The 12,263-nt window shown below is 37.1% G+C and overlaps 1 protein-coding gene across 1 annotated transcript in view; it reads right to left on the bottom strand.

The window, feature by feature from the left end:
- CENPE (centromere protein E) overlaps window positions 1–12,263 on the bottom strand; it is an 86,790-nt gene that overhangs the window by 24,043 nt on the left and 50,484 nt on the right. The window contains exons 30-40 of the mRNA XM_047091827.1: window positions 11,172–11,462; window positions 10,866–11,024; window positions 10,363–10,650; window positions 10,107–10,211; window positions 9,643–9,930; window positions 8,896–9,054; window positions 8,224–8,505; window positions 7,421–7,579; window positions 6,028–6,297; window positions 3,190–3,294; window positions 1,025–1,243 (exon numbers count right to left, since the gene is read on the bottom strand). Coding sequence (XP_046947783.1) covers window positions 1,025–1,243; window positions 3,190–3,294; window positions 6,028–6,297; window positions 7,421–7,579; window positions 8,224–8,505; window positions 8,896–9,054; window positions 9,643–9,930; window positions 10,107–10,211; window positions 10,363–10,650; window positions 10,866–11,024; window positions 11,172–11,462 — 2,325 coding nt within the window. The remainder of the gene's footprint in view (window positions 1–1,024; window positions 1,244–3,189; window positions 3,295–6,027; window positions 6,298–7,420; window positions 7,580–8,223; window positions 8,506–8,895; window positions 9,055–9,642; window positions 9,931–10,106; window positions 10,212–10,362; window positions 10,651–10,865; window positions 11,025–11,171; window positions 11,463–12,263) is intronic.

Genomic DNA, 12,263 nt, shown 5'->3' on the forward strand with positions numbered 1-12,263 from the left:
TCCTTTGAGGTTTCCAGCCTCAAACCCACATGTTGCTGTCTTTTCTGCTACTGACTGGAAAATTTATCTTTTCTAGATCTCTCTTTTTATCCCATGGCTCTTATTCTTCTATTATGGTTTCTGGGTGACCTTACTCACATATGTTATATTATGTAGCAACCATAAGCTGATGAATTCCAAACCTTTATTTTTTTTAAGTTTATTTTGAGAGAGAGTGAGCAAGCAGGGAGGGGCAGAAAGAGAGGGAGAAAAAGAATCCTAAGCAGGCTCTATGCCATCAGCACAGAGCCCAAAGTGGGGCTCGATCTCATGAACCATGAGATCATGACCTGAGCCAAAATCTAGAGTCAGACGCTTAACCAACTAAGCCACACAGGCATCCCAAGCTGCTGAATATTTCTTTAATTTCTTTTGTCCTCCCCATCCCTGTGAATCTTTTTCTGGTAAAAGAGTCACCTATAGTATCTCATCTGACCACTGTAACTGCTTTTTGTCTCTTCTCTCTGCTACAAACTCATTGTTTTTCTATGGTGAAGTAGCTAAAATGGTATGATCGTGCTACTGCCACTACTTAAAATAACTGTCCAGTGGCTCTCCATCATCTGCAAAATGGACTGCAGTCACTGTTGCTCAGTCCAGCTTCTACTGCAGTCTCACCTTCTGTGACTCTTTATCTGGTATGTCACACAATCTTCATGTACCTCTGTCACCACACTTAGACTACCTGCTTATATATCTGCTTCATGCACTAGACCAGGAGATAACTGAGATGTTATTTCTACCTGTCTCCCGAGCACCTTGGCAGTATCCAGATTCACAGGGAGAGCTCAAGTTTCGTTGAATGAACAGGTCCTAGATGCATACTGGATTTTGCACATACTATGCTGAGACCCATATAACCCTTAATTTGGTAGTAAATACACTAAATAGCAAATATGCTAACTCCCAAAGTAGGACTTAGATATACTGATGTTAAAACCAATTCTAGCAGTATTTACAAAGATATTACTAAGAAACGTGGTACCTGAAGTTTCTTCATGACTCTGTGGAATTCCATTGAACATCTCTGGTTTGCAGTAAGAAGTTTTTGAATTTGTTTGATTTGTGGATACGGAAGTGAGAGGTTTGCTCTCACTCTAATTGAAAGCTCTTTTTGGGTTTCAACTTCCTTCTCCAAGTCAAGGGATAGTCTATCTAAGCACTCATAATGATTATACATCTCTGAGTATCTCTTCAGAAGCTCCTAAGGAAAATTAGAATTCATTTAACAATTCATTCTAATGTAACAAAAATAGTCCTTGCCCTAGAATTTTAACAAAACTTATGCTTAATATTTTCTGTAATGCAGAAACAAATTAAGATGTTTGTGTTAAAAAAAAGGGGGGAAGAAACTGTTATTGATTTTGGATTACAGAAATACTATTTAATTATTGTGAAAATTAAAAAAATTTAAATATAACACAGAAAACCAGAAACAATCCCTATTAACAGTTTGATACATTTTCTTTTAGTTCTTTATGCATTCATGGTTTAAATGACCATCTGAAAGTCTAAAGATAAATTTGAGTGAATTCAATCTAGTATATATTATAGTTCAAGACTGAATGCTGGCTCATGTTCACAGCAGGCAGTGTGAGTTTGCAGGTAAAACAAGTGATGAAAAATCGAACTAACTATTTGTCAGCTTGGTGCAGCTTCTCTACACATTTCTATTTCTCTGCCTAGAATCTGAGTTTCGAACCTTTTATCAGTTAGAGTTCAGGTTCTATCTCTGCTACTTCCTGACTACAGATATCATTGAGCCATTTTCCCAAAAACAAAATAAAGACTATAATGAGTCCCACAAACTTTTCTAGGGGAAAGTAAATATGATATCCATATCTATGTAATCTATGAAATATACACAGACATTATAGCTTAAGGGAAATAAAATTATATTTGTGAAAATGTTTCTATACTCAAATTCTAAACTTACACTTGATTTCATGTCCTGATTCTACCAACCTACTAGCTATATGACCTTGAGCAACTACTAAACTTCCTCTCCAAGCCTCAGTTTCTTTGTAAATGGAGCAATAAAACGTATCTCATGAGATAAAGAACTGATATAGTGCCTAGCATATGGTAGACACCCAACAAGCCTGGTCTGTAAGTTCAGATGATTAGAGGCCAAGCAGGGGACACATTGGTCAAAGCGCAGGTGGAAGAACACAGTAGTACATATTGCTACAGTCACGTAACAAATAACATGTTTAATTCAGGGTGCTAAATAATAAAACAAGGGACTTCTGACAATAATGAGCTTCCTTTTTAATAACTTAAGGAAAAGCTAGCTGTACATTCATTTCCTGCCTTTGGTCCTAGTAGGAATCATATTACAGTATGAAGCAGCACTGTGTAATCATTCATTTGTACTTTTAATAAATACATGTTCCATTAGGAATGTGCTAAGTGATATAGTCACAGAAAACACACAACATCTTTAAGGATCTTGCATTCTAATTGGAACGAGATGGTAAATCCTGTTGGCTTTTCCCCTCAATATACATTTAGAATCCAAACATTTCTCACTACTCCACTGATTCTTCTCTGGGCTGAGCCGCCATCAACTTTGCCTGGCTTATTGAAATTTTTCTCTCAGATGCTCTTCCTGCTTCCACTCTGTTTCCAACACAACAATCAGAGTCATCCCTCTAAAATGTAAGTCAGATAATGTCTCTCTCGTGGTCAGAACTTGCCAATAAATCTCCATCTCACTCAGACTAAAACCCAAAGATCTTTCAAGGCTGCACAGCCTGCATCTTCCTCATGAACTCTCGGACCTCATTTCTTATTAGCTTTCTCCCTTGTTGGATGTTCCTGGAACCCACCAGGCAGGCTTTTGCCTCAGGAGCTTTTACATGCTATTTTCTCTTCTTATCCCGTTCTTCCCCCAGATAGCTATGTGGCTCAATCCTTTATCTCTTTTGGGTATTTGCTCAAATATCATCTTTCCAGTGGGGCCTTAAAATCACCCCCCCCCCCATATTGTGTGTTTATGTATATACATATGCACATACTTGCACACCTATACTAGATTAGAAAGTTGAAAAAAACTTTGAACACTATCTACTCATTCCCCAGAGGCTCCATTCTAGGCCTCTGGAAGGGTACTAATATTTATTTGTAATTTTAACATGGGACACTTACTTTTATCCTAGAGCACTTGTCTCTCAGGCTTTCTGTGAGGTGGTGTTTCCCATTACATGGTAACTTTTTTTCATATTTTACTACCTCTTTATGGTTCTGTTGGTCCTGTTTTGATACAAAGAAATAAACAAGGCGTCAACTATAACTACATTCACATTTAATGTCTATATACTTGTCCACTTACATTTTTTTACCTCATTTCAATAATGGAATTATAAACTTGTAACTCAAAAACAAAGTGAAAAATGGTCAGAAAATGAGTAACAGTACCACTAAGTAGTAAGTGGCCTTGACTCACTAAGAAAAAATGTGGAAAAACCACATATTTTTTGGAGATAGGATTTATCCCCATAACCATCACAACTGCAAATTAGACTTTAGGTTTATATCTGGTTCCTACTATTCCAAGTCTCTGAATTAGAATTAGTCTCTGAATTGCTGCCAAATAATACGCTACCAAAACCACCTGAAATATCTCTGTTCACTCTTCCCAGCTCCTTGGAATAGAAAATGCATATCCTGTTACATCTTGGACTTCTGATTCGAAGTATGACCTAAAACCTTTTCTCCCACTTATTTACTACAGTACTTAGAAGAATGATTGTTTAATAAATATTTGTTGAATGAATTAAATCTTTTTATAAAGGGCCCACATAACGATGATTCCCAAGGGTCTCATGTTTCTATTAATGTTGCAGATAACATGGTCTTCTGCTCTGTTGTTGAATTATGAGAATAAAAAAGATTTCTTACACATTTCATATGATTTCTTATTTGTCTGAATTTTATGTTATTTTCTTGAGGGTTCAGTTGGGCTTTTTAAGACATGTGATTCTAAATACCTACAGTCCTACTGGATGAACTTCTTTCCTCTGTGTATCTGGCCACTTCTCTAACTGAGGGACGAGACGAGCCTATGCCTAAAACTCTGTCATGTAGAGGCAGAGAAATGGCGCATTTACTCTTCTACAGATCTAGTCCTTCAAATATTTCTTCCTTAAGGATAATGCCATTTCCTGGTGAAAAAGCCCTTTTAAAAATTACATTAAAGAAAATAGTCTGCTTTATGTAACAAATCTTTTCTTAAAAATAAATAAAATGGGGGGCACCTGGGTGGCTCAGTCAGTTAAGTGTCCGACTTTGGCTCAGGTCATGATCTCACCGTTCGTGAGTTCAAGCCCCGCGTCAGGTTCTGTTCTGACAGTTCAGAGCCTGGAACCTGCTTCAGATTCTGTGTCTCCCTCTCTCTCTACTCCTCCCCTGCTCACACACTGTCTCTCTCTCTCAAAAATAAAGATTAAAGAAAAAAAAACAACTATTTAAAATAAAAAAATAAATAAATAAAATGGTATTTTCTGAAAAATATTTTGGCTTCTTTTAAAACTGTATTTTCTTTTGTGTGAAAAATTATAGTAATAGTTTTCCCATTATCCTTCCCTGTATGTAGAAGTTTCCAAAAAGAAAAAAAAAAAAAAAAACAAACCCAAAACAACAAAAAACAAATCCCCAAGCCCCACAACAAAAAACCCAAATTGTTCCCCTTGTCAAGAAAGCTTGATTCTTACAGTTACTAGATAAGGAAGATTCTGAACTCACTCTAGCTATCATTTCTCTTAACGTTTCTCTGAATTGGTCTCTTTCCATTTTCAGAGATTCTTTTATCCTCCTTAGCTCATCTCTTTCCTCAGCTACAATTCTGAGTTCTTCAAGTCTTTTATGAAGTTTCTTAGTCAAGTGTAAGTTATCCACTTCCACACTTTGCATAGATAAAGTTTGGGCCTCAAACTGCTGCTTCAATCGTTCCATTCTGTTTATATTTTTATGGGTTTTATTGACATCTTCTTTCATTTTAAGAAGTTGAAGCTCTTTTTTCTGAAGTTCTTGTATCTTGAGATAATTATAAAACAAGTTAGAATGCAAAAAGAATTCCTGTGTCTATTTGTTATATATGTACATCTATTTCTATCTCTAAATATCTGTATTTATATTCTTTCTCATTCCCCAAGTGATTTTGGACAGTTACTCCCCAAAGAACAAAATGACATGTACCTTTTTCTGTAATTCATCTTTAGATTTATTTAAACTCTTTTGAATATTTGAAATCTGAGTTGTCTTTTCTGAAACTCTCTGCCTGAATTTATCAATAGTTTCTTGGTATTCTTTCAAATGCATATGGGCAACTTTTAGTTCTTGTTGTGTTTCTAGATCCTTCATTATTAGAAGAAATGAAGAAATATTATGATGTAAAGGCACATTTACCTTTTCTTAATGATGAACTAGTTAGACAAAATCTTAAAAAATGCATGCTCCCAGTTAAAAACAAGCAGCACAGCACCCCCAAATGAGAGCAGTACAGAAGGCTATAAAGTGAAGTCCCTGTCCCCAGCCTCACCCATCGTACCTGGGTTTCCTGGTGAACTCTGCCAACTGCTCTCCTTTCTCTCATACCACTTGGACATCATTCTACATCACTATCACAGAAAGAGGGCCCTCTTCTCATGCTAAGTACTCCATCATACAGATGAACCCCACTTAGCCAGTGCCTTATTAGTGGACACTTGGATTGCTTCCAGACTTGTCAGCACAGACAACATTGCAGTGAGCGCTGTTGTATTTCTGCCCAAATGTGTGAATATATTGGTAGGATAAATTCCTACAAAGTGGAATTGCAGTAGCAGATATATACGCTGATAAATCTTTAATAAGGCATTGTCAAACTGTCTCCCTGAAAGTTTATAACATTTACAGTTTCACCAACAGTTATTATTTATTTCCAAAGAAGGAAGCTTCTTATACTAAAAACATGTGTATTGGACAGGTAGAAAGAGTCCAACTCACTCTAGCTATGGTTTTCTGCAGGTCTTCCTTGAGCTGGTCTCTCTCCAATTTCAGATTATCTCTTTCTTTCATTATAGATTTCATTTCTTCAAGGTTTTCATGAAGCTGCTGGGCCAAATTTAAGTTCTCCATTTCTATTTTATCCAGAGTTAAACTTTGGTCCTTGAATTGTTTCTTTAATCGCTCTATTTCAGACATTTTTTTCTGTGTCTCACTGACATCTTCCTTTAACTTAAAAAGTTGATGTTCATTTGCCTTAAGTTGTTGAATCTTAAGATAAGCATAATATAACATGTTAGGATACAGACAGTTTTTAAGGGAAGGATAAAAAATAGTTTCAAAATTAAGACAGTTTTCCCATGTCACTCATTAATATTTTGCATAATTCCACACAAAACTTATTTTCTTTTGAAGTATAATATACATAAATACACTAATCTTAAGTGTATTGCTAAATTATTCTCCCCATATGTATATATCTATATAATTACAACCCAGATTAAAATATCAAACATTTCTAGCACCCCTTAAGGTTCTGTGTGCCCCCTCCTAGAGTTAACCACTATTCTGAACTGTTTTCATCCTAGATGAGTCTTGCCTGCCTTTGGAGTTAAAAATCACGGGGCGCCTGGTTGGCTCAGTCGGTTAAGCGTCCGGTCATCATCTCATAGTCCATGATCTCGCAGTCCGTGAGTTCGAGCCCCGCATCAGGCTCTGGGCTGACAGTTCAGAGCCTGGAGCCTGTTTCAGATTCTGTGTCTCCCTCTCTCTCTGACCCTCCCCCATTCATGCTCTGTCTCTGTCTCAAAAATAAATAAACGTTAAAAAAAAAAATAAGATAAAGAACTGTCTTTAAGAAAAATCACAATGTATTTATCCATTTTCCTGTTGACAGGCATTTCACTTGTTTTCCATTATTTGCTGTTATGATTAGAACTGTTATGAACATTCTTGTACACAGCTTTATGTGAAAGTATGCACTCTTTTCTCTCAGGTACATATCCAAGAAATAGAAATACTGAGCCACAGGCAGGTGTATGTTCAGCATTAGTAAAAACTGTCAGGATGTTTTCAATGTGGTTAAACCATTTTACATCCCCATATGAGTTTAGGCACGAATAAATCAAATACCCAGGGGCACCTGGGTGGCTCAGTCGGTTAAGTGTCCAACTTTGGCTCAGGTCATGATCTCACGGTTTGTGGGTTCGAGCCCCGCATTGGGCTCTGTGCTGACAGCTCAGAGCCTGGAGCCTGCTTCGGGTTCTGTGTCTCCCTTTCTCTGCCCCTCCCATGCTTGTTCTCGGTCTCTCTCTCTCTCTCTCTCTCAAAAATAAATAAACGTTAAAAAATATATAAATTAAATCAAATACCCAAACAAGCACCTTCTTCATACCTTTTCTTGTAATTTAGCGTTTGAATTTTCTAAATCCATTTGCATATTTGATATTTCATCTGTCTTCTCAGAAACAATGCCCCGGAGTTTATCAATAGTCTCCTGGTGCTCTTTCACATGCATGTGAGCAATTCTTAGTTCCTCTTGTTTTTCTAGGTCCTTTGTCATTAGAGAAATTTTAAGAATGGTGACATAGCTTAGCATTAACTAGTATTTTTTTTTTTATAAAAGTGGTATTTTCTTAGTAAAAATAATAAAACTACTACTTCTTAAGCTACATCTTAGATGTTAGGAAGTTACAAGCTTTCCCTTCATCCCTTTCCCTGTCCTCACCTCCCCACAACCTACTCCTACTTTCCAGAGGCAAATACATGATACATATACTATTCTACAGCTTGCTTTTCCCTCTAAGTTATTTGGGCTTCCAAATTAGAACATCCAAACCTATTTCATTTTTTTTTTTAAATTAAGTTGCACAGTATTCTGACATACTGTTCATATTTACCCAGTTTCCTTCTGATGGATATTTAGATTGTTTCCCAATTTTTATTACAAATTGCTACAATGGACACCTTGTGGTGTGTGTGTGTTTGTGTATGTACATAAATATACACGTAGGATGAAGTCCACAAAGAAAATACTGCTAACAGAATTAAAAATTTTGAAGAACAGTACCAAATTACCTGCCTTTGTAAAAGGTTTCATCAGTTCACTCACATCAACAGTGCCACTCACATCAAAGCACGGTTCCCTGCTGTCAGAAAAACACACATTTACTCACCAGCAGAGGAAGAGTAACTTACTTTAGCCTCTTTTTCTCTGAGGCTTTCTCTGAGCTGGTCTCGCTCCATCCTAAGGGTTCCCTCTGCTCTTCTTAGGCCATCTCTCTCCTCAGTAACACATTTTATTTCTTCAAGGTTTTCATGAAGTTTCTGACTCAGCCTTAACTTCTCAGTTTCGACACTTTCCAGGGTTGAATTCTGGGTCTCTAATTGCTTCTTCAATTGCTCTGCTTGATACATATTTTCTCTGAGATCATTTTTTACCTTAAGAAGTTGACGTTCTTTCTCCTGAAGTTCTTGGATCTTAAGATAATCATATAATAAGTTAAGATATAGATTGATATTAATAAATAATACTTTCTTTTTTTAAAAATTTTTAATGTTTATTTATTTTTGAGAGAGAGAGAGAGAGAGCCAGTGCAAGCAGGGAGGGGCAGAAAGAGAGGGAGACATAGAATTTGAAGCAGGCTCCAGGCTTTTGGGCTGTCAGCACAGAGCCTGATGCAGGGCTTGAACCCACAAACTGTGAGATCATGACCTGAACTGAAGTCGGATGCTTAATCGACTGAGCCACCCAGGCACCCGATAAATAATACTTTCTAAATTAAGCGGCAAATCTTTGATTTTAGGCTAATTCATATCCTGTTTCATTACAAAAAAGACCTAATGTAAACTCTCAAATAAAAACCATACCTGTACTTTTAAGGCAGTATCTGTGTTTTCTAAATCCGTTTGCATATTTGATATTTCATCTGTTTTCTCAGAAATAATGTCCCGGAGTTTATCAATAGTTTCCTGGTGTTCTTTCACATGCATGTGAGCAATTCTTAGTTCCTCTTGTTTTTCCAGGTCCTTTGTCATTAGAGAAAGGAAAATGATTTTTTAGAGTGACAAAATTCAAACAATGTGTGGAAAGATAGAGGGTAAGAGGTAAATATGCCTCCCACCCCCTTAGGCCTCATCCTCTAGTTACTCTTAAACATCAATACATGTTAGATACATTAATCCATAACTTACCCCTTTCCTTAAGAGGATACTTCCAAATCACCACCATGGCACTGCCTCATTCTTTATCCATGGCCTAGTACTCTATGGTCTGAGTTTGCTGCACTCATTAACCAGTCTCCTGCTAATGGACAGTTGGTATTTTCCCTGGTTTTTGTGGTTTGCTTTGATTTGTTCTTACAACTTTCTGCAATGAATATTCTTCTACAGATATCTTTGCACAATTGCATTACTGTGTGCAGGATAAGTGGCTACAACTGGGCTTTCTGGGTCAATGAATAAACGTATTGAAATATTTGGAAGATATTATCAAATATCCCCTCCTCCAACCTTGCCTAAGGTTGGACCAATTTACACTCATACCAATCCTATCGCCCGTGGTTCTTTTAGGACACAGTGTCATATTTACTGGATGGGGGAAAAATAGTAACTCACTCTAATTACGGTTTCTCTCAGGTTTTCCTGGAGCTGGTCTCTCTCTACTTTGAGAGTCTCCTCTACACTCCTAAGATCATCTCTTTCTTTTGTAACAGATCTCATTTCTTCAAGGTTTTCGTGAAGTCTCTGAGTTAACCTTACATTCTCCTTTTCTATATTTTCCAGAGTTGACTTTTGGGCCTCAAATTGGTTCTTCAAGTATTCTATTTCACACATTTTTTCCTGAGTCTCATTGACAGGCTTCATCTTAAGAAGCTGATGTTCTTTTTGCTGAAGTTCTTGCATCTGAGAAAACAACAAAACAAGTTAGGACACAGGCAGAAATTTTTAGGAAAAGGAGGAATTGTTTCTGAGTCAAGTGAATCATCTTTACATTTTATCTAATGTATGTAATATTTTCTTCCACAGGGATATGAGGAACACAATAATCAGATGTCAGTTTCCAACTTAATAAGACCTACCTTTTCTTGTGATACAGCATCTGAATCTTCTAAATCTTTCTGAATATTTGCTTCTTGATCTGTCTTCTTTGAAAAAGTCCTTGTACTAATGGTTTCCTGGTACTCCTTCAAAAGAATATAAGTAGTTTTTTAGTTCCTGTTTGATTTTCAGTCCCTTTATGATTGGATAGAAATTAATAAAGCAATAGTGAATATCACTGTTAACCACTTTGCCGCTATTTCATACCTAAAAAATCATTAGAATAAGGAAACTTACTTCAGTTACAATTTCTTTAATGTTTTTTTTGAGTTGGTCTCTCTCCATTTGAAGGGCCTCCTGCATCCTTTTCAGTTCATCTCTTTCCTTAATTATAATTTTTATTTTATCTTGACTTTCCTTAAGTTTCTCAGTCAACTGGAGCCTCTCGCTTTCTATACTTTGTAGTGATGAATCTTTGACTTTGAGTTGTTCCTTCAATTGCTCCAGTGCACTCATTTTCTCCTGAGTCTCACTGATTTCTTTGGTGGTAATAAATTGTTCCTGTTTCGCATGAAGCTCTTGGATCTTAAAATAATAATAAGTTAATAGCTAAAATATACATACACACAAATCATGCTTATATATATGTGTGTGTGTACACATATAATACGTTTTAGTTTTTGAATGAAAAGAACTCACAATGTTCTCCATAACAATTTAGTATGCAAAAACAGTTTCTGTAATTCAGTTAGCTAGCTCCCTCAGGTTTTTTTCCTACACTTCCTTCACCCCCAATTTACCTTTTTCTGTAATTCATCATTAGTTATTTCTAATTCTTTTTGAAGGCTGGACAGCTCATTTTCTGTCTCAGAAAGATTCACTCTTAGCTTCTCAATAGTTTCCTCCTGTTCTTTCATGTGACGATGAGCAACTTTCAATTCCTCTTCAGTTTCCAGGTGCTTCATTATTAGAGGAGATGTTAAGAAATTTACAGAAACATTATAACCATTATACTCTCTTTTTTCCAAAGGTTTAGTTTTTACAAAAATATCTGCTTACAAAAGTAAAAAAAAAAAAAAAGCACATGGGGGATGGATGAAACTTACCTTAGCTATGATTTCCCTCATGTTTTCTTTGAGCTGGTTGCTTTCGGACTGAATAACTTCTTGCAGCCTTTGTTTGTTGTCTCTCTCCTTAGTTATACATTTCAGTTCATCACGACTTTCCTGAAGCCTCTCGGACATCTCGAGCTTTTCCACGTCCATTCTTTGCAGGGCTGACTCTGTGGCTTTGAGCTGCTCCTTCAGTTGCTCCATCTCGCTCATCATTTTCTCAGGTGCGCCATCTTTTTCTTCCATATTGAAGGACCGTTCTTGTTTGTCTTGAGCCTCTCGGATCTTAAAAGAATAAAACAACAAGAGAATTGACATCCAAAGATTCTTTATTTTACTTTCAGAGAAAAGAAATCAGGACAGTTTCTAAAACAAGTAAGTCAGGACTCAGTGGCTCATTACAGAGCATTCTTTCCACTCTCCCACTCGTCATCACTCAGGTACTGAACACTTCTTTCCTGAGGACTCAGTGTGCTGTCAGTATCCTACCAGAGGTTAGAGATAAATTGGTAAATGAGACTTATATGATCCTTGCCTTTTTGAGATTTACACTTCAGAGGGAAAGATAGACATTATGCCAAATCTTACCAAACAGGGGTGCTGGGTTCTTGCAGGGTTATGTGGCAACCTAACCAACCCTGAGTGGTTAGGAAGGGCTTCCTGGGGGATGGAAAGCTTCGGCTGAGACATGAAGGATGACAGCAGTAGGTGGGCAAGGCAGTAGGGAAATGCTGCAGGCAGGGAGACCAGAACACCCACAAGCCATGAGATGAGGAAGCACAATGCTGGAGCATGATGAACAGGGGTAAGATGAGCAGAAATAAGGCTGGAGACCAGCTAGGTCTGGGATCCAAGGCCTCATGGGCCACGTGAAGGATTCTGGTCTTTGGTTCAAGAGTAGAGATAGGTTATTAAAAGTTTATTTTATTTTATTTTACTTTTACTTTATTTAATTTATTTATTTTGAAAGAGAGAGAGAGAGAGAGAGAGCTGGGTCAGAGAGAAGGAGAGACAGAATCCCAAGCAGGCTCTGCTCCCTCAGTGCAGAGCCCGATGCAGGGCTTGAACTCACAAACGGTGAGATCA

Source organism: Lynx rufus, unplaced genomic scaffold, assembly GCF_022079265.1.
Source record: "Lynx rufus isolate CCGP_SWC_20201006 ecotype Redwood Valley unplaced genomic scaffold, mLynRuf1.p SCAF_3, whole genome shotgun sequence".
NCBI lineage: Eukaryota > Metazoa > Chordata > Mammalia > Carnivora > Felidae > Lynx > Lynx rufus.